General features: G+C 42.9%; 1 protein-coding gene across 1 annotated transcript in view; it reads left to right on the plus strand.

The window, feature by feature from the left end:
- The window catches only part of PLAAT1 (phospholipase A and acyltransferase 1), a 62,193-nt gene that overhangs the window by 32,884 nt on the left and 7,678 nt on the right, over nucleotides 1-21,631 (plus strand). The window contains exons 2-3 of the mRNA XM_075340492.1: nucleotides 8,449-8,587; nucleotides 13,883-14,151. Of these exons, the coding sequence (XP_075196607.1) occupies nucleotides 8,449-8,587; nucleotides 13,883-14,151 (408 nt within the window). The remainder of the gene's footprint in view (nucleotides 1-8,448; nucleotides 8,588-13,882; nucleotides 14,152-21,631) is intronic.

The raw sequence follows: 21,631 nt of genomic DNA on the forward strand, positions 1-21,631 counted from the left end.
CAAAGATCTCGATCTTGGTCTCATCAGACCAGAGAACCTTGAACCAGTCTGTCTCAGAATCCTCCAAATGATCATGAGCAAACTGTAGACGAACCTTGACATGACGCTTTGAAAGTAAAGGTACCTTACGGGCTTGTCTGGAACGGAGACCATTGCGGTGGAGTGCGTTACTTATGGTATTGACTGAAACCAATGTCCCCACTGCCATGAGATCTTCCCGGAGCTCCTTCCTTGTTGTCCTTGGGTTAGCCTTGACTCTTCGGACAAGCCTGGCCTCGGCACGGGTGGAAACTTTCAAAGGCTGTCCAGGCCGTGGAAGGCTAACAGTAGTTCCATAAGCCTTCCACTTCCGGATGATGCTCCCAACAGTGGAGACAGGTAGGCCCAACTCCTTGGAAAGGGTTTTGTACCCCTTGCCAGCCTTGTGACCCTCCACGATCTTGTCTCTGATGACCTTGGAATGCTCCTTTGTCTTTCCCATGTTGACCAAGTATGAGTGCTGTTCACAAGTTTGGGGAGGGTCTTAATTAGTAAGAAAATGCTGGAAAAAGAGATAATTAATCCAAACATGTGAAGCTCATTGTTCTTTGTGCCTGAAATACTTCTTAATACTTTAGGGGAACCAAACAGAATTCTGGTGGATTGAGGGGTTGAATAATAAATGAACCTCTGAATAAACTTTTCACAATTTAAAAAAAAAAAAAAAAAAAAAAGAAATAACATTCTTTTTTGCTGCAGTGCATTTCACACTTCCAGGCTGATCTACAGTCCAAATGTCACAATGCCAAGTTAATTCCGAATGTGTAAACCTGCTAAATCTGCAGGGGGTTGAATACTACTTGTAGGCACTGTATACATATATATATATATATATATATATATATATATATAGATATCTATATATATATATATATATATATATATATATATATATATATATATATATATATATATATATATATATATATATATATATATATATATATATATATAAAAGATATATATTTTTATATATATATATATATATATATATACACAGTATATGTGTATTGTGATGTATTCATACTGTGTTGCATTCATACTCACATTTTTTTCACAACACACGCATTTTGTTTGGATTTTTTGTGCAATACGAATACAAAGTAACAAGTATTTGTGAAGTCTGAAGGAAATTATTCAAAGTTTTCTGATAAATCTTAAAAATGTGACATGCATTTAGATTCAGCCCCTTGTAATCTCATACACCTAAAGCCATGGTCACACAAGCTTAAGACATCCTTTGTGGAAATATCAGATGCGATATTCTGTTGACACTTGGCTCAAATACAGCTTCGAGTCTCAGCCGAGTGTCATTCTGTACCGCCCCGTTCTCGGTGTCAACCGAGCCGCTCGGATCCGGACTCGCCGGGTGGTGACTCGAGCATCTCCGGACCCGGGGGCCCCATGGTCCACTTCGATCTGAAAGGGGGGGCTGGCACTTTAGGGGGACGTAGGTGTACGGCCGGAGCCGTGTTTGAGTTTGTGACGCCACCCACGGGTTGTGGTGATGGTGGACACCACCACTGCGTTTACTGGGCACCCAGGGGAGATGTTGCACAGCAAAATGTTAACCCCTCCGTGGGCAGGGATGATTGCCTCGGGACCCGTTGGGTGTTGTGTGGTTGGGCGGTGCAGGGAGGTGCGCGGCCGGAGGTCACTGTTGTACTCACGAATAGTAACACACACAAGTCTCTGGTAAACCAAGTTGATGGTGGTCGGTGCCCACAGCCGGCTGCGTCGGGTTCCCCACCCGGTTGGTGGTCTCTGCCTTTTTCCTGCACCGTGTTATGTATCTGTGGACTGCCTGCGCTTCAGCGACGGGGTCCGCTCCCCAGCTTTGTGAATGTTGGGAGAGCCCTTTTGCCCGCAGACGCTGGCCCGTGGGATCTCTTAGCCTGTGCAGTGGCTTTCTATCCCCCTTGTTGGGCTGTTGTCTTCAGTCGGGACTTTGGGTGGGAAAGGACCTATAATCCAGATCGCAATCAGTTAATTAACTCGTTTCAGTGGCTTCTGGACCTCGTTTCAGGGTCTGAGTACCCCCCTTTGTGCTCCGGTTTCCGAGTTGGTTCCCCATGTCGGTACCGGCGGGCCACTACCCTGTCCTGGTCCACCACGGTTCCACCAAGCCATCTTCCCGGCTCCTGCAGGCTGAGGCCACCGCTTGCCTCCTAGCCAAAGGTACCCGGGCTCCAACCCTGGCACCTGTCAGACTGCCGCAGACCTGGGCACAGGCCTGCTTCCATTCACTTCACCTCCACTAAATGACTCCTCCAAACTTCTTCTCATGTTTTTCCGCCTCAGGCTCTCTGAACTCCTCGGTGGGCATGGCCAACTGCCTGGCTCTGCCCCTGGTGTGAACATCAAGCCCTGAGAGGGGTGACTAGGGTTTTACTGGTTGGCTGGTGACACCTTATTAGGGGACAGGTGTTGTGCGGGGTGCTATCTGTGACTACCTGGTTAGTCCAGGGAGTCACAATTCTACTGTGGTCTAATTCTCTCACATGTGAGTGTCGGATCAGAGGGGCAGAAACAATGGAGAGATTAATCTTTCCATCTTCTACAATACTTGGCATATATCGATACAATCTTGGTCTTAATGGAATATGATTTTTTTATCTCATTTCACTCTTCCAATTTATATGCTCATGTGCAAGAGGGTAAAGACCTGAGCTTCAAGCTCAGGCTTTGGCTCTGGACCCAGGTGACTTTCTCCACCAGACCACCCAGCCGTCAAACTCTGCCACCAGCTTTGTCCATCATACTCTGGCTTGCTCGCCATACCATGGCTGCTCCCATTGAGCACTCTGTGCGGCATCTCCTCTGCCATCCTGCAGCTCTGCACTCCCTCTGACCTCCACTCACAAAATGGTGCCGTACCACTCACCTCTCAGCATCCTGTGTCACAGTTCCACTTAGCATTGGGTGGGGTCTCTTTCTGCTCACCATCCTATTTCCTCCAGGTCTCTACCTGATCTCTGCTTTTACTTTACAACAGGAGACGTTCTCTCTCCACTTCGCCCTGTGGGGTAGGCACTGCTCACTGTGGGCTTACTCTTTAAGGTGCGCTACTTCCTCCTGTAGATGTAACTTTTGAGGGCTGACCAGATCTTCACACCCTTCCACTTCTCCACTGCCCACAATAGGCGGGTCCTTGTTTTTACACTACACCACTGTCCAATATTTGCATTCAGAGCTATCTTGGACCACATAGCATGTGCCATCTTCCATGTGTTTCAAACTTTCCTCGCATCATTACGACCTTCCAAAGGTGAGGCAAGACCCTATGGACTATTCCAAGTGTAGCTTGGCACAGTGTGTTAATCTTAGATGAGGTGTAGTCCTCTTAAGGGCTACATACTATTCCTTCTCTGAAAAAAGCAATATTACCTGCATTCAGTGTAGGGAAGGTGGTGGAGGAGACATAGTAAATAAACAGACGTGAAGTCCCCCCCTATTTTTGATAACCAGCAAAGGTAAAGCAGACAGCTGTGGACTGATATTATCAGGCTGGGAATGTCTATGGTTATTTGGCCCTTCCTAAACTAAACATAGCAGCCTGCAACTACCCAAGAAGTGGCACATCACATTAAATGCACATTATGGCAAACATTGATTAGCGTATATGCACACATTGTGTATTTGGATGCAGAAATTTCTCCACTATTTCGGCATTTCTTGGATGCCTTGTATCCTTTTTTTGCGGTTTTGGACACTGATGCATGCTATAGAGATAGAAGTACTTGATAGATAGATAGACATACATACATATAGACAGACAGATGTATAGACAGATATACAGATGCACAACCCCTCCTCCCCCCTGGTATTGTCACAGTAACTGATCACAGTCTCTGGTTATCTGAATTCCTCATGTCACCTTTCAGCAGAGTCCAAGGTCTTGCAGCTTTTGATGCAGGTAATCGAGGAATGCCATGGGAACCGCAGAAATAAGTTGGATTTTTAATAAATTGGTGAACAAGGGACAGTGTCTTGTCCCTTGTTCTTGCTTTTTATGTCTTTCACATTTGAATTTGTGGACTAAGTCGGAATCCTTGCACTACAGCGGACCTGTATGTGATTTTTTTTAACAAAATAGTGAAAAAAGGAAAGTGTAAGGAAGTGTTTTCTTTTTTAAATAAAGTATTTTTCTATCTATATTTTTTCTTTTTACTTACTAGATTAGTAGTGGGGGTCTCTGATAGATGCCTCTCCATTACTAACACCAGGGCTTGATGCCAGCAGACACTGCCCAGCTGACATGAACCACAATTACCATTATCCCCATTGCCACCACACCAGGCCAATTGGGAAGAGCCGAGGTGAAACACCAGAATTGTGATGTGCCACTTCTTGAGTGGCTGCGGGCTGGTATTTTTAGGATGGAAAGGGCCCAATAACCATGGACTTTAAAAGCTTGTTAAACCCACAGATGTCTGCTTTACCTTTGCTGGTTATCAAAAATAAGGGGGGTCCCCAAGTGATTTTTTTCATTGACGTATTTTAACATAAAAAAGCTGTCCAATAAGCTCTAAAAGGTGTAATTTTATTATATGTCGAGGGTTGTGAAATTATATGTCTATCTGTCTATTTGTTTATATACCTCTATCTATCTATCTATCTATCTATCTATCTATTTATCTATTTATCTATTTATATTTAATATCCATCTATATAGCAGTCATTGGTGTCCAAAAAGGCTAAAAAAAATACAAGTGAAAAAGGCATGCAAAAATGCATTGAAAATGTGTCATAAACGCTGCAAAAAGCACATTTATTCCACTGTGTTTTTCCTGTCAAGAGATTCCGAAATGGTGCAGAATTTTCTGCATCCGAATACTCAATGTGTGCACATACCCTAATACTCGGAAAATATTGTTCCCAGTTGCGACCTGAGTCAGAGATGCATCCAGGTGTCTTCCCAATGCTGTTCATATTCCATTTGAGTGCTGTCTGCATCTATTTCAGTGTTTTTCCTGCCTCCTTAGCCCTCTTGTTAGGGTCTTCTGGAAAAATGCTCATGTTTTACCTTGACTTCCATTACACTTTGTACTCGAATTGAGCCCGTCCAAGTGTCTGACCTGCTTGATTCGAGTACCGAGCACTCATCCATTTTTTGCTTTTGCTCACTCATCAATACTTATTGAAGGTTTCAGTAGCACAGAGCACCATTAGACACACCTTTTCCACTTTCACCATGTTTTCTTCCTCTTCTCACAGGTGTTGCTTGATTGAGCTCAACCCAACCTAGCACAATAGCATAGCTCAGTGATGGCTAACCTGTGGCACTCCAGCTGTTGCAAAACTACAATTCCCATCATGTCTTCACAGCCAAAGCTTTTGCTTTGAATGGCCAGGCATGATGGGAATTGCAGTTTTGCAACAGCTGGAGTGCCACAGGTTCGCCATCACTGGCATAGCTCATAAAATCCATTCAATCATGCCACGGTTCCATGTTCAATTATCCTGGTAGAGGAGTGAGCTTGCCAATATGGCCGAACTCAAGATTCAAGCTCTTTTACGCTTAGCACACTCCCACCTGTGACACTCACTTCGGCTCCCATTTACATTGTCTTGGCACATTACCTTTAATATTTGTAGTCTCCCTGGGGCCTTACTACTAAGCATACTTTCTTTTAACTCTACTTATTGGGTCACTCCATTCTTTGATCGGTTTCTTCCTACTTGCTTCCCTGGATTGTCAGTTCAACAGTACTTACACCTAGGTGCGCATATAGGCAAAGACCTGTCTGTTCAGGCCAGGGAAAAGCTGCCTAGGTTCCACCTCTTTGACTAGTCTACAACACATCTCAGTCTCCAGTCTACAACAGCATTTCAGAGTCAAACATACCTGGCTGAGGTAATACAGCCAATGCCTGATACATGCTGCCCATGGATTGGGCAGCATGTATCAGCTGACAAGTTCCTTTTAAAAAATGTTGTTCTTTGTAGCTCAATCTTGTCCAAATTTTGGACATTGATTAAAATCTTACTTTTCAAAAAGTAATAAAGGGCTCAATTGGAGTGATTCAGTTCATATACAGTGATCAATGCAGCATGAAATTAACCTGGCTGCAGTAGTGGAGACTGTAGTGGCAGTTGGTTCTTAGCATTAACAGATGTTCTGGTCCTAAAGCCTTTTCTACTGGCTCCACATCAGCTCCAACACTTTTAAATCCTGCAGATTGGCTTTCCTACCTTAGGCCCTGTGGCACTGGAAAATTGAATTTTTTTAAGAAAATTCCACAGGGTCTGAAAGATTACCGCACCCGCGGTAAAAAACCACGGCAAACCGCACCAGAAAACCGCATGCGGTTTTCCGCGGTTTGCTGCGGTTTTACCGCGGTATTGTTCGCGGTATTGCCGCGGGTTTTGCCGCGTGCGGGTTGGTGCATGTGTTTTATTGCATTCAATACAATAAAGCACATTGAAAAAAAAATAAAAAAAAAATAATTTCCTTCTGAGATAGATAGTAGATAGATAAATAAATAGACAAATAGATAGAAGAATATATAGAGGGACAGATAGAGGGATAGAGGGATAGATAGATAGATAGATAGATAGATAGATAAAGGACCGTTCGCTGCATTTCTCCCAAGCGGTAATGTGAGTTCATATTACCGGCCGTGGGAAATGCCCTGTGGTTACCTCTGCTGTCTCGCTGCGAGGCTGCATTAAGCTCTGTGTCAGTGTCAGTCACGGCTGGATGCAAGCAACGCAGGACGTGGATTATGCCGGAGCTGTGTGTTTTGGGAGAGGTTAATAAAAGGGTGAACGAGGAGGCTTATTTGTGTTTTATTTAAAATAAAGGATTTTTTGGTTTTTGTGTTTTTTTACTTTACTTACGGGTTGATCATGTCAGCTGTCACATAGACGCTGCCATGATCAAGCCTGGACTTAGTGGCGGCGATCCGCCGCCATTAACTCCTTATTACCCTGTCTGACACCGCATCATGGCAACAGGAAGAGCTGGGGACACTCCGGTACTGCCGCATAATGGATGCGACAGTCCCGGAGCAGCTGCGGCTGATATTCTCGGCTACGGGAGGAAGGGGGGCATTAACCCTGCCCTCACCCTCCCCAGCCTGAGAATACTGGGACGCCGCTGTGTGTTTACCTCGGCTGGAAGATAAAAATACGGCGGAGCCCACGTGTTTTTTTTCTATTTCCGTTTGCTTTCTATGTGTATTCTATATGTCTGTGTCTGTGTGTGAGTGCGATCTGTGTGTATTCTATGTCTGTGTCTGTGATGTGTGTGTTTACTCTCCGCTCCGCTTCCTCTTCCTGTCATAATGACATCACTTCCCTGCAAACCGCAGGCAGCGATGAACATTACCGCGGGTAAACCACGAAATACCGGAGGGAATAACGCAGGAAAATGCAATGAACCGCACAGAATTTGCTGCCTGCGTTATTCCCTGCGGGATTTCACGATTACATTGCAGTCAATGGAGTGAAATCCCGCAGCGATGTGTGGAAAGGAAGTGACATGCAATTGTTTTTGCTGCGGGAATCCCACAGCAAAACATGCAGCTGTCAAAATCCGCATAGTGCGCACAGCATTTTTTTTCCCATAGGTTTTGCTGGTGATTCACTGCAGAGATGTTATGAACATTTTCTGCAGCGAAACATGCAGCAAAACCGCAGGAAATCCGCGGCAAAAACCGGCAAGTGCGCACAGGGCCTTTCAGACAATATCGATGGCATGCCCTGCACACTATCAGTGATAATGGGGTAAGCATATGTCATGCTGTACAAAGAGCTGGTAAGACGTAGTATTCCCCACAAGATGGCAGCAGAGTAGAGAAGGAGAGAAAAAGTAACACTGTAACAGAAAGGCAGCTGAAGTACAGCAGAGTAACTATAACAAGCACCAGGAGACCAGATATAGTGTCTTCTAAAACCAGAACAAGGCTGATGGGAGTTAACACCTGACTTGACCAGGCCGGGTCTGGGAAACTCTGAAGAGGAGAATACTGATCCTGGATCATAACAGTATACCTTATCTATCTACATTTTACTATATTCTTATGCGTATTGTATCACAGCCAAACTTTCAGTTGTTAAGAATTTCTAATAAAAGGTCGCTTTAGAGGTTAATGTTTTATTGTTGAAAATTTCGGCACAATAACCATGAACTTGAGGGAATTTCTTATGTCTATAATTTGACTAGTTGACTTTGTGGTCACTAAAAATATTTGAGTGTGAGAATCTATGGAAGAATATGCATATAATGATATACATGCAACTGGTACAAAGACGTTGGAGAATATTGAAGCATAGATTTGTGATATCGTAATTGTCTATTATAAACACTCATTATATACCCATTCTGCTCTCTTGGATAGTGAGAATAAACATGTTACCGATTCCGAATTGTAATAGGAATTGGTTGTAATTCCTGTTTTTCAGATGGCCTCAAGTGACAGAAACAATGAGGAGGTTCCCAAAGATCTCCAGCCTGGGGACCTGATTGAAATATTTCGCCCAGCATACCAGCACTGGGCACTGTATCTTGGTGATGGCTATGTCATCAATGTTGCACCAATGGGTATGTATATGGATGATCATTTTTTGTTTTCTGTTCCAAGAATAAACTTATGTGATAAATGCAGAAAGCTTTTTCCAATTAAATACTTTTTGTTACGTTTCTATCTTTCAGTCCTTATTTATGGGCATGCTAGAAAATAACATTACGGTCAAACCAGTGTTTCATTGAACCTCTGTTATGATCCAGTGGATAAAAATGTATCTTTGGTTATCATGTGATTTGGCTTAAAGTCATCAATAGTGGTCTAAAAAGTAGCCGAACATATCAATCTTCCAACCTATACAGCTGCCACAGTCATATTTAAAGTTTCTTGCTATAATTTAGTGGGCATATGAGGTATAAAATGATAAACGTCATTGCTCGAAAGTACTGGTGAATTGTCATACAGAAATAATTAGGTACCATATGATGAGCTATCGGATAGGAGGTAGGCCCATGCAGAGTTCTTGTACTGTATCCTTCTTCTTTTAGTGTCTGCCCTAAGTCTGTTGATTCCGTAGTCAACACATCTTGTCCTTTGATCATTCCTGGTCATTTCTGGTACAGAACATGTTGATGCATACCATTCAGCAGACTATAGATTATCCTTGCCACCTTAAAGTTATTTTCTGCTATGTAATCTTCGTTATTTGATGCTTATCTCTGATTATTCAGTAGATCAGTGTATATATTGGGTGAATGCATGGTGTTGATAAAGTTCTTCTCAGTTGGATTAATTTTATAGGCATTTATTCTAGCATCTTTCTTGTGTAATGGGGTGAAAATAATCCTGCTATGGTTTATTAAAATTAGCTCTGGAGTATTAGAAATGTACCAATTCAAGTTTCAACAATGCATCTGCTACATCATAAAGCTGAACCTTCTTCACAGTTTTAATCTAATTTCTAATCTCTATTGTACCAGTTCTGGAATTTTATTGGATTTGGTGTAGTATTTAAAGGTTGATTTACTTCGTAAGACTATTGTGAACGAACCTCTAAGCAGGCTGCTTACCCTTGGGTAAAATTCAGCAAAATTCTTTCTAATTCTTTGGGTGGAATGATAAAAAAAAATAATCGTTATCAGAAGATCATCATTCTCTGTACACAGGACACTTGCTGACAAGAATAATGGCAGTTTAACACCTATTGCACAGTATTTCTGTATATACAGACTATTAAATGGCCCGTAAATATTCACTGATCGGTGGTAATTTAACGCTGATAAGTTAGGTGATGTAGATGCATCTTAAAGAGAAACTGTCAGCAGGATTTAGAACTGTAAAGCAAAGCCATGGCCATAATGGCTCTGTGGCACTGTGTTGCTGATTAAATGGATACCTGCAGTGAAGGAACCAGTGTAGTTGTTGAATAATCTTCCTTTACATTTTTCATCTGCTTCCTCTGTTTCTGCTACAGGTAACTAATTATTCAGTGATCTTCCTCCTTTTTGAAATTCTGCGCCACTGCCACCATCATTGTAGTGGATGGCGCATGTGCAGTGTGATTCTGTAGGCGGTCTGAAGGTCTTCAGTAAAATGTCTCCTGAAGTGGCGCATGAGAAAATACACAATTCCTATATGGTTGGTTTGAGTTCAAAATGTGTAAACGGGAAAACCTCAAATTCCAATTAAAATGACTTATTTTATTAATATATTATTAAAAGTAATCAAAACACCCTAGTGATGTCACACACATAGGGTCACATGAGGGGAGGAGCTGAAATATATGGGGTCCCTAAAGTTTCCCTAAGGGGACCTTGCTCCTACCTGCCAACGGAGGGTTTGACACCGTAACTGTTTTGGGCGCCCCCGTTCCACGTCGGCTGACCCTCACTAAACCCTAACTCACAAGTGAATTAAAAAATTAATTACACTCCTGATGGCCACACAAAGGTACTCATACATGCAAAAATGGGTAACTTTCAATCCCAGTATGTGGAATTACATGCTGCTTACAAAGATGGAAGACAGCTACACAAGGCAGGATAGGGGAATCCAACCCCAAATTAATATATACACTTATTGCATCAGATGGTTATTAACTTCCTTGTTCTGACATATTGTGGCCATCAAACATGGAACACTTCAACACAATTGTAATCTATCTCAATAGACACTGCATTGCCCTAGTCTGGGCAGGTGCATGCAAACCAGTGCAGTGTCCAAAGATAATCAGATAAACACTGCTGAAGCATATAAAGGTGAACAAAGTGCACCCAGAGGAAAGAAAATGTTTACTTCCCTTTAGAATATGCTTCACATCGCCTCGACGCGTTTCCCCTTCAGGATACAAGGATCATCAGGAGGCTGAAGTATCATAAACAGAAGATGTGGATAAAGATGTAATCCATGGCTGTGCGCCATTAAATGGATACCTGCAGTGAAGGAACCAGTGTAGTTGTTGAATAATCTTCCTTTACATTTTTCATCTGCTTCCTCTGTTTCTGCTACAGGTAACTAATTATTCAGTGATCTTCCTCCTTTTTGAAATTCTGCGCCACTGCCACCATCATTGTAGTGGATGGCGCATGTGCAGTGTGATTCTGTAGGCGGTCTGAAGGTCTTCAGTAAAATGTCTCCTGAAGTGGCGCATGGGCAGAACAAGATTTCCTCTTAATAAAGAGGTCAGTAAGCTGAAATTTTCGAACTGAGCATGGGCCACCCCCCCGTGCCGTTTTATTGAAGACCATCTGTAGAATCACACTGCACACTGTCTTCCATAAAATGGTGCCAGAGGCGGCGCATGCGCAAATTGAGATTGCAGCTTAATGGAAATGTAATTGAGCTGAAATCTTGATCTACGCATGCGCCGCCTCTGGCTCCTGTAGACCAGCTGTAGAATCAGACTGTGCTTACACCGGCCACTGCAATGATGGTGGCATCAGCATGGAGGAGTAATTAGTGACCTGTAAAAGAAACAGATGAGGCAGGCGGAGGGGTGGAGAAGAAGAAAACCCTACCCCCCAAGTCCTACCAATACACAGAAGACGTCATCAGATGAAAGCTTTAGAGGATGTTTATTCAGCAACAAAAGATTGGACTCCTTCACTTCCGGTATCCATTTAATAAGCATCACTGCACCATTATGACTATGTCTTTTCTTTATAGTACTAAATCCTTCTGACAGGTTCTCTTTAAAGAGAATTTGACATCTGATCAAAAGTGTCAATTTTTTAGCTCCTAATTTACTTTTGCTGATCCCCTGATTATCCCATTGTATTTAAAATCTGCCATACACTTCTAGAGATATTGGCCTTTTTATTTAGGGCTGATTTTCATGGTCTTTACCAAGGGGACTCGCCAACAGATATTCCTGTCCTAAAATAAGAGTACACACTGAGCACTTTTGTTCTGGTGACAAGTCCAATATCACATCTATGAAGTAAATATATCTAATCAGTAACTGAAGGAATGCAGCTGCAACCAATGGGCCTTTTGATTACTTTTCATCCAATACATAAAAGAATTACAAACCATCCACATCATAAGAAAGAGAGTTGGCCCCTTGCATTATGAGTGGGAGACAAGTCTATGAATAAACTATAGTCCCTTTTTCATGTCAAATCATGGTAGTCAATAAGTATTTTCTTCTAGAGGGAAAGAACTGATTCAAGAGCCATATATGTTCCAAAATTCTAATATCTTATTTTTCTTAGCATGTATGCTAAACTTGAAAATTAAAATTTTAGTTATCATAAATCTCCATTCTTTTATCTCAGATGAAGAAATAACTATTCGCCATCTGGCAATCACCAGTGTTACTAAAAACATTTTAAGCCATAACCTTATTTATATTCTTTGGTGCCTGTATTCTTTTCATGTTCCTCAGGGCCAAGTGTTAGAGAACACGCCAGGTATCCCAGGCATTTGGAATTTAACATTGATATGTCAACAGAATAGGGGATTCCCAGCCAGTCTCCCATGCGGTACCTACCCAGCCTCAAACAGCGTAGCAGCTGCGATCTAACAATGGCAGGCACATTCAGCTTAGAATGGCTCTTGAAATGTTAACGGAACCAGGGATTCCCAGCCAGTCCCCCATGCGGGTACAAACCCAGCCTAAAACTGCATAGCAAGAAGGCCTGCGGAGACACCATCACATGTTTCTCAACGCTGGCAAGAAACTAGCCAGGTCTTTCACCGGGAAGGAACAACCACGGGAAGGGCAAAGTAAAAGACTATGTGAGCAAGGATGGTTGATCTTAGGGAGATCAACATCCACCACTGCGGAGACACCATCACGTGTTTCTCAACGCAGTGATTCTAGAGCAATGCCCCCTGGGAAATATTCAAATCAAGAAGGCCTGCGGAGACACCATCACATGTTTCTCAACGCTGGCAACGATGTGGATGGATACCATGTTTGGCATAGGTGGTCTCCTTGACTGGAGACTGCCCTTCCCGTGGTTGTTCCTTCCCGTTGAAAGACCTGGCTAGTTTCTTGCCAGCGTTGAGAAACATGTGATGGTGTCTCCGCAGGCCTTCTTGATTTGAATATTTCCCAGAGGGCATTGCTCTAGAATCACTGCGTTGAGAAACACGTGATGGTGTCTCCGCAGTGGTGGATGTTGATCTCCCTAAGGTCAACCATCCTTGCTCACATAGTCTTTTACTAGGCAATGTCCCACTAGCCAGATTCCTACTCCATACTGATGAGGGGCAAATACCCCGAAACGGCTGTCTGTGGATGGATACCATGTTTGGCATAGGTGGTCTCCTTGACTGGAGACTGCCCTTCCCGTGGTTGTTCCTTCCCGGTGAAAGACCTGGCTAGTTTCTTGCCAGCATTGAGAAACATGTGATGGTGTCTCCGCAGGCCTTCTTGATTTGAATATTTCCCAGGGGGCATTGCTCTAGAATCACTGCGTTGAGAAACACGTGATGGTGTCTCCGCAGTGGTGGATGTTGATCTCCCTAAGGTCAACCATCCTTGCTCACATAAAACTGCATAGCAGCTGTGATCTATTCTAAGCTGAATGTGCCTGTCCTCGTCAGATCGCAGCTAATACACAGTTTGAGGCCGGACAAGTATCGGCATGGTGGACTGTCTGGGAATCCCCGGTTTCGCTGACATTTCAACAGCCATTCTAAGCTGCCCTTGTTAGATTGCAGCTGCTCTACAGTTTGAAGCTTGGTGAGTACCGGCATGGGAGGCCGTCCGTTAACATTTTTAATGTGAGCCTGTTGTCTGTTGCTAGACCCCAGACAGCTTGTTTCTGTATATCTTTCTGTGGGGTAACAAATTGCAAATCAATTGTATCTTCAAATAGTTTTATGAATGCCATCTGAAACTTTGTTCAATCTTACATTGGCAGAAGAAAACACAGTTGCTTCATTTTCAAGCGCAAAGTCTGTCTTCAGCAGAAAGGCTCTTGTTAAGATGCAGCTCCTCAAAGATGTTGTGGGAGACGACACTTACAAAGTGAACAATAAGTATGACGATAAGTACACTCCACTGCCAGCAGAAGAAATCATCCAGCGGGCAGAGATTCTTATTGGACAGGAAATATCTTACGACCTTCTGGGAAATAACTGTGAACATTTTGTCACTCTGCTTCGTTATGGAGAAGGTGTATCTGATCAGGTAATATGTTGTCTCCCTGTTATAACATTATGCTTTTATGTTTAGAATTTGCCTTAATGGATTCTGTAAGAAATAATTAAATGTTATTAGAATTTATGAGTTAGGCCCCATAAAATATTACAGGTAAAATCAGACCCACATGTGACCTTAGTACACTCAGATATTGTAGCTTAATAAAAATATCCTGCTATTCTAAGTACTGTAGCTTTTCTTTTATATTTTTGCATCCTAATCCCGTAGTTGTGATTACTAGACCTCATTACTCAATAGTGCTGCTATAACAACTTCTGAGCCTTCAAAGAATGGACTGCACAAGACCTCTGACACCATCTAGCATTATAGAATAATTAAACTTTCATTATGTTTTGATTATGACATTTTCCAAATCACTTTATTAGTGGTTTTGTTTTCATTTTTGCAAAAAAAAAAAAAGCATTCAAGTGTTTACCAAACCCCAACTTTCCCCAACCTATTTGCTGGCCTTGAGAGTCCTGGAGAACTGATGCTGGCAGTGACATAGTCTGGACCTGTGACTTCCTCTGAGTTTCTGCTGGTGCTCTCATATAGACACAGGTGCTGAATAGAGATGAGCTGTGCCTGTGTTCCAGTTTGGGTGCTATTCATATGCTAACCACTTGATCAGGCATTGGGATGCTCAGGTATGCTCAGCACTGGGGCCCGTGAGATCTGCTTTCTGCCTCTGAAAGGCTCTAGCTGGGGTACAAACAAAATTTTCAGATGTGCATTAAAAAAGAAATACCCTGTCGTCCCTTTCCTGGAAATGTTCTGTGTATGGCTGGCTACATATGGGCAGACAGGCAAACTGCCCAATTATTGACTTCCATTATACTCATTACTCGAGTTCAGTCCGTTACCCCGTTCACTTATGTGGAGTTTGGGGTCCTGGATCAAGTTTAGGTCAAGTGTGGGTCGTGAAACAAACTTTTATCTAAAGTTGGGCTGAACAAAATTCCCAGAAAGAAAGGGCAACAATTTTTACCTGCCCAGGCCATAGGAACAAATGCACAAACCGGATGCAGCAAAATCCACTAATAAAGATGAAGACAACAAGTGCAGAAAACTGATGGAGCAACCACTCACAGACTACCAGTACATGGAGGGGGTGATTGCTTAGTATTAAAATTGCAGATAAATTGCTTGTATAGGGCGTCGTTCACACATGTAGGTGCACAGTATCTGGCTTACATCCTATTGATGACTCTCAAACTATTAGATTAGCCAGTCTGCCCAGCACTATATACGTGCACCACACAGGAATGGACACCCTAGTTTACAAGGCCTAAATTAATGGGCCTGGCTGCATCTTGTGTAAAGATATAAGTGCAAAAAATATATATATAATATATATATGAGGTATTAGTTGATATTTTGGCCAGAGTACAGAAGCCTACAACCCAACGTCAAGGGTCACCATGATTGTGGGTCCCTAACTAAACTGGCCTGGGCAAGTAAACATTGTTGTCCTTTGTTTCTGTGAAATTTTTTCAGAATTTTTTTGGGAAAATTTAAATCCTCTTTTAGTAGTTTAGTTTTTAAATTTAGTGTAGGGACTCACAAGCATGAGTATTCTTGACGTTGGGTTGTGGGCTTCCACATTCTATATTCCATATTCTAGCCAAAATAACAACTAATACTTCATATATATATTATATATATTTTTTTTTGCACTTATCATATCTTTACACAGGATGCAGCGAGGCCCATTAATGTAGGCCTTGTAATCTGGGGTTTCTGTACCTGTGTGGTGCACTTATATAGTGCTGGGCAGCCCACTTGGTCTAATAGTATGGGTGTTATCAATAAGTTGTAAGCCAGACACTGTGCAACTACATGTGTGAACAGCACCCTATACAAGCTATTTGTGTGCAATTTTAATACTAAGCAATCACCCTCTTCATGTACGGGTAGTATGTCAGTGGTCGCTCCATCAGTGTTTTGCACCTGTTGCCTCCATCTTTATTAGTGGGTTTCGCTGCATCCCGTTTGTGCATTTGTTCCTATGGCCTGGGTAGGTAAAACATTGTTACTTGTAAAGGAATCCAGCTCACCCACGTCTGACCTCACCGCACCTCAGACTCGGATCCGGCCCTGCCCCGGCCGCAGCAGTGAGAAATGAAGGAAAGCGATCCAGCTGAGTGACCAGGTGATTTATTCAGTGCAATACAGACATGGCATGGTCGTGGTTAACGCGTTTCTGGCTTGACGCCCTTAATCATAACCATAATGGTTATGATTAAGGGCGTCAAGCCAGAAACGCGTTAACCACAAACATTGCTACCCTATGATTTTGTGAATTTTTTTCTGAATTTTTTGGGGAAAATTTAATTCCTCTTTTTGTGGTTTAGTTTTTAAAGTTGGGCTGAGCCCAGTGAACCCGAACATACATGGGTCCACTCATGTGCTGAAGCTTTAACTGCAAATAACAGGACTCAGTATTCCCAAGGCAGGCAAATAGACTAAAGGCTACTTTACACACTGCGATATCGGTCCCGATATCGCTAGTGTGCGTACCCGCCCCCATCTGTTGCGCGACACGGGCATATCGCTGCCCGTGCCGCACAACATCGCCCAGAGCCGTCACACATACTTACCTGTCCGGCGACGTCGCTGTGACCGGCGAACCGCCTCCTTTCTAAGGGGGCGGTCCGTGCGGCGTCACAGCGACGTCACTGAACCGCCGCCCAATCGCAGCGGAGGGGCGGAGATGAGCGGGACGTAACATCCCGCCCACCTCCTTCCTTCCGCATAGCGGCCGGGAGGCAGGTAGGGAGACGTTCCTCGCTCCTGCGGCGTCACACGCAGCGATGTGTGATGCCGCAGGAACGAGGAACAACCTCGTTACTGCTGAAGTAACGATAATTGGGAATGGACCCCCGTGTCGCCGATTAGCGATTTTTCACTGTTTTGCAATGATGCAAAATCGCTAATCGATGTCACACGCAACGGCATCGCTAATGCGGCCGGATGTGTGTCACGAATTCCGTGACCCCAACGACTCCGCATTAGCGATGTCGTAGCGTGTAAAGCCCGCTTAAGGAAAGGCAGGGTTTGATAGCCACTTACGAATATTTTTTTTTCTTTACATAAATGAACCCCGTAATAAAGGGATTTACATAGTTTCATAACTTTACAAGTAGATGAAAATTATTTAAAAACAATAACATTTTGTAACTTTTGAGCAATTTGTGCTACAGTAATTCTGTAGTGGCTTTGAACCAAATGAGCTAGTCTTTTTTTATTATTTGGCTTGGACCCTTTCAACCTGCTGGTTATCCTTTCTTAGGGCTCATGTCCACGTAACTGCTGATTATTCTGCAGCGATTTGACATGTGCTCTTCAAATCGCTACAGAAACACTGCATAATGAATGCAGTATTATTGTTAAAAAAAATCAGTTTTGATGCTCTCGGGATGCTGCCCCCACCATAGACAGAGTGGGAGCTGCATCCAGAACGCACAAATAATTAACATGCTCATTTTATGAACACACGGATTTGAGTCAAAATTTTAGCACTCAAATTGCTGCGTTCATAAAAGCAACGTGCGCACGTATCATGCACAATCTTCATAGATTGTGCAGGGAACGCAGGACGCATGCATTTACACTGCATTGCTATACGCAGCATAAATGCATGCTATTACGCAACGTGCGCATGAGCCCTTACACTACTTTGGGAGGCACTAAGCACTGCATACCAAAAATTCATCTAGCCATCAAAGTCTGCCTCATGTCAAAATCGCTCAGATCCTTACATATGTCCATTTTTGCTTTCAACATCATAACTTTAGTGACTGTTTTTTTTGCTGTCAAACATATTGCATCATTTGACTGATGTGATTGGAGCCAGATAATATTATACAGCTCATGTGTTGATTGATATGATGTTATAGCTGATCAGTGTAGTCGTATACATGTAGAGCTGTTTTGATGACAGGTTTTCTTGAATGTTTACTTTTTTCACACTGAAGACTTACTGTACAATTGAATTGTTCACCTTCGAACACTCTTTATGACAGACTCTGTACAACCCCTGGCAAAAATTATGGACTCACCTGGCTCTGAGGATGTTTATTGTTTACTGTTGTTTAAAAAAAGAAGATCAAAGACATGGCACAGAAGTAAAGTCATTTCAAATGGCAACTTTCTGGCTTTAAGAAACACTAAAAAAATCATGAAAACATAATGTGCTAGTCAATAACGGTTAAGGCTGCTTTCACACTACGTTTTTTTAACATGCGTCCTGAACGTTTTTTTAACGCAAAAACGGATCCAGTGCCAATGCGTTTTCATTTCAATGCATTTGAAATGGACTTGCATCAACATGCGTACACATGCGTTTGCGTGTGTTATAGTGAGGATCCAGTGACTTGCAGTTTTTTAACATTTTTCAAAAACGCTACTTGTAGCGTTTTTGAGCTGCATCCAAATACTGCAAATTGCTGGATCCTGACTAAACAGCATGCAAACGCATGTGAATGGTGGTATGCCGATAAACAGGATCCTGTTTGGCCAGAAACCAGCCTGGCGTGATCACAGTCTCTCTCTCTCTTTTTCTCTCTCTCTCTCCCCTCTCTTCTCTCTCCTCTCTTCTCTCTCTCCCTCTGTCTCTCTCTCCTCTCTTCTCCCCTTCCCTCCTCTTTTTTCTCTCCTCTCCTCTCTTTCTCCCCTCTCCTCCCTCTCCTCTCTTCTCCTCTCTTCTCCTCTCTCATTCTCCCCTCTCACTCACTCTCCTCTCTTCTCTCTCCTCTCTCTTTCTCTCTCCCTCTCCCACTCCTCCCCTCTCCTCTCGCTCTCCCCTCTCCTCTCTGCTCTCTCCTCTCTTCTCCTCTCCTCTCTTCTCTCCTCTCTTCTCTTTTCTTCTCTCTCTCCTCTCTTTCCTCTCCTCTCTTCTCTCTCCTCTCTCCTCTCTCTCCTGTCTTTTTCCCCCAGCTGCGTCTGAATTTCCAGTCTGTCACGTTCAGTTCTCCTCACTCCCGATCACATGACTCCAATGCCCGCCCATAAACTTCAAGTGACAGGATCCTGTAAAATAACACATGCGTTTGCATGCGTTTTTCTTTGCAAAAACAGGATCCGCTTTTGCAGCAAAAAAAGTTTATGAGGCATGTTAAAAAAATGTAGTGTGAAAGCAGCCTAATTTTCAAGATCAAACAGGGGGAAAAATTGCAGAATCACTCAATACTGAGGTAAAAATTATGGAATCACCCTGTAAATTTTCATTCCCAAATTTAACACCTGCATCAAATAAGATCTGCTCGTTAGTCTGCATCTAAAAAGGAGTGATCACACCTTGGAGAGCTGTTGCACCAAATGGACTGACATGAATCATGGCTCCAACATGAGAGATGTCAATTGAAACAAAGGAGAGGATTATCAAACTCTTAAAAGAAAGGTAAATCATCACTCAATGTTGCAAAAGATGTTGCTTGTTCACAGTCAGCTGTGTCTAAAATTTGGACCAAATACAAACAACATGGGAAGGTTGTTGAAGGCAAACATACTGGTAGACCAAGGAAGACATCAAAGCGTCAAGACAGGAAACTTAAAGCAATATGTCTCCAAAACAGGAAATGCACAACAAAACAAATGAGGAACGAAAGGGAGGAAACTGGAGTCAATGTCTGAGATCGAACTGTAAGAAACTGCCTAAAGGAAATGGGATTTACATACAGAAAAACTAAACAATAAAAAGATGACTGCCTGAAGAAAACATAAATTTCCACAGTTATTTATGATATGGGGCTGTTAAGTCAGGTAAATACACTGGGGAGATGGTTATCATTACATCTTCAATAAATGCCCAAGTTTACATTGAAATTTTGGACACTTTTCTTATCCCATCAATTGAAAGGATGTTTGGGGATGATGAAATCATTTATCAAGATGATAATGCATCCTGCCATAGAGAAAAAACTGTGAAAACATTTATTGAAAGAAGACACATAAGGGCAATGACATGGCCTTCAAATAATCCGGATCTCAATCCAATTGAAAATCCTTGGTGGAAGTTGAAGAAAATGGTCCATGACAAGGCTGCAACCTGCAAAGCTAATCTGGCAACAGCAATCAGAGAAAGTTGGAGCCAGATTGATGAAGAGTACTGTTTGTCACTCGTTAAGTCCATGCCTCAGAGACTGCAAGCTGTTATAAAAGCCAGAAGTGGTGCAACAAAATATTAGTGATGTATTGGAGTGTTCTTTTGTTTGTTTGTTTTTCATAAATACATAATTCTTTCCTTAGAATTGAGTGATTCCATCATTTTTTGCCCCGTTTGGTCTTGAAAAGTAATCGTTACTGGCTAACACATTATGTTTTCATGATTTTTTTAGTGCTTCTTAAAGCCAGAAAGTTGCCATTTGAAATGACTTTAGTTTTGTGCCATGTCTGTGATCTGCTTTTTTAAAACAAAAAGTAAACAACTGAATGAACATCCTCAGAGCCAGGTGGGTCTATAATTTTTGCCAGGGGTTGTATATATTCCCCTCCCTTAGATTTTCTAAATTGAAAGCTATTTCCTCTAAGCAACACTGATCTTTGAAATCTGGTCACTGACCTGTCCTGCTGCAGCAATGAAATTACATATGTTGCAATGAAAAAATATGTTGCTACAAGTCACATATAGCCATATTCCAAATATTATTTTTCATGTTGTGTTGTTTAGATGTGTCCACTCTTTCTGCAGCTTTCGTGACACTCTAATTTAGCATAATTCTAATTTAGTGCATTATCAAGACATGCTAGTTTAGCACCCTATGGGGCAGGCGGTAACCTTCTTGACGCGGGGCCATCGACACATTGTCATGGGTGGGCTAGCTTGGCTCCATTGCCCCGAGGTTTACAGAAGATGGCAGGGAAGAGATGATGGGGGTAATAGTTAGGTGAATGTTGTGACGTCACCTGTGGTATGCGGCCAGGGAATCGCCCGCCGCTGCTGTTGCTGTCCTCCAGGACAGATGGTAGTAGCAGCTATGGATGGTATCGCTCCCCACAGGTGGAGCGGGCCCCGAGGAGGATGATGAGGTGAGTAGTAATGGTGGCGCAGAGCGACAGTACCTGTAATAAAGAGTCAGAGTCTATGGCTGCAGTTCCAGGTTGTTTAGTCACTTTTAGTGCTGTGCCGCTCACCCGGGTAATACCAGTCACTTGCTATGATGGGCTCCATTGAACCCGTTAGAGATTAGTCCGGTTTGGTGTTAAGTAGGTTTCCTCCTTGTAAAGCCTGTCTGTGGATCCCCTGGCTTGAAGCTACATGGGGACTCGGGTTTTCACAAGATGTTCTCTTGTCCCTATATGCAGGTGCCGCGGTTCCGATATGGGGTCCGACTTGATGCAAGACCCTGAATTATCTCTGACATTGTGCAGTCGGGTGCTCCGTGGTCAGGGAAGCTTGAAACTTTCCCCGTCCAGGCATGATCTTCCCTAGGGTCCTGCTGCCCTGTGTGGCATCGATTACGTGGGT

Source organism: Anomaloglossus baeobatrachus, chromosome 3 (assembly GCF_048569485.1).
Source record: "Anomaloglossus baeobatrachus isolate aAnoBae1 chromosome 3, aAnoBae1.hap1, whole genome shotgun sequence".
NCBI classification, from domain to species: domain Eukaryota; kingdom Metazoa; phylum Chordata; class Amphibia; order Anura; family Aromobatidae; genus Anomaloglossus; species Anomaloglossus baeobatrachus.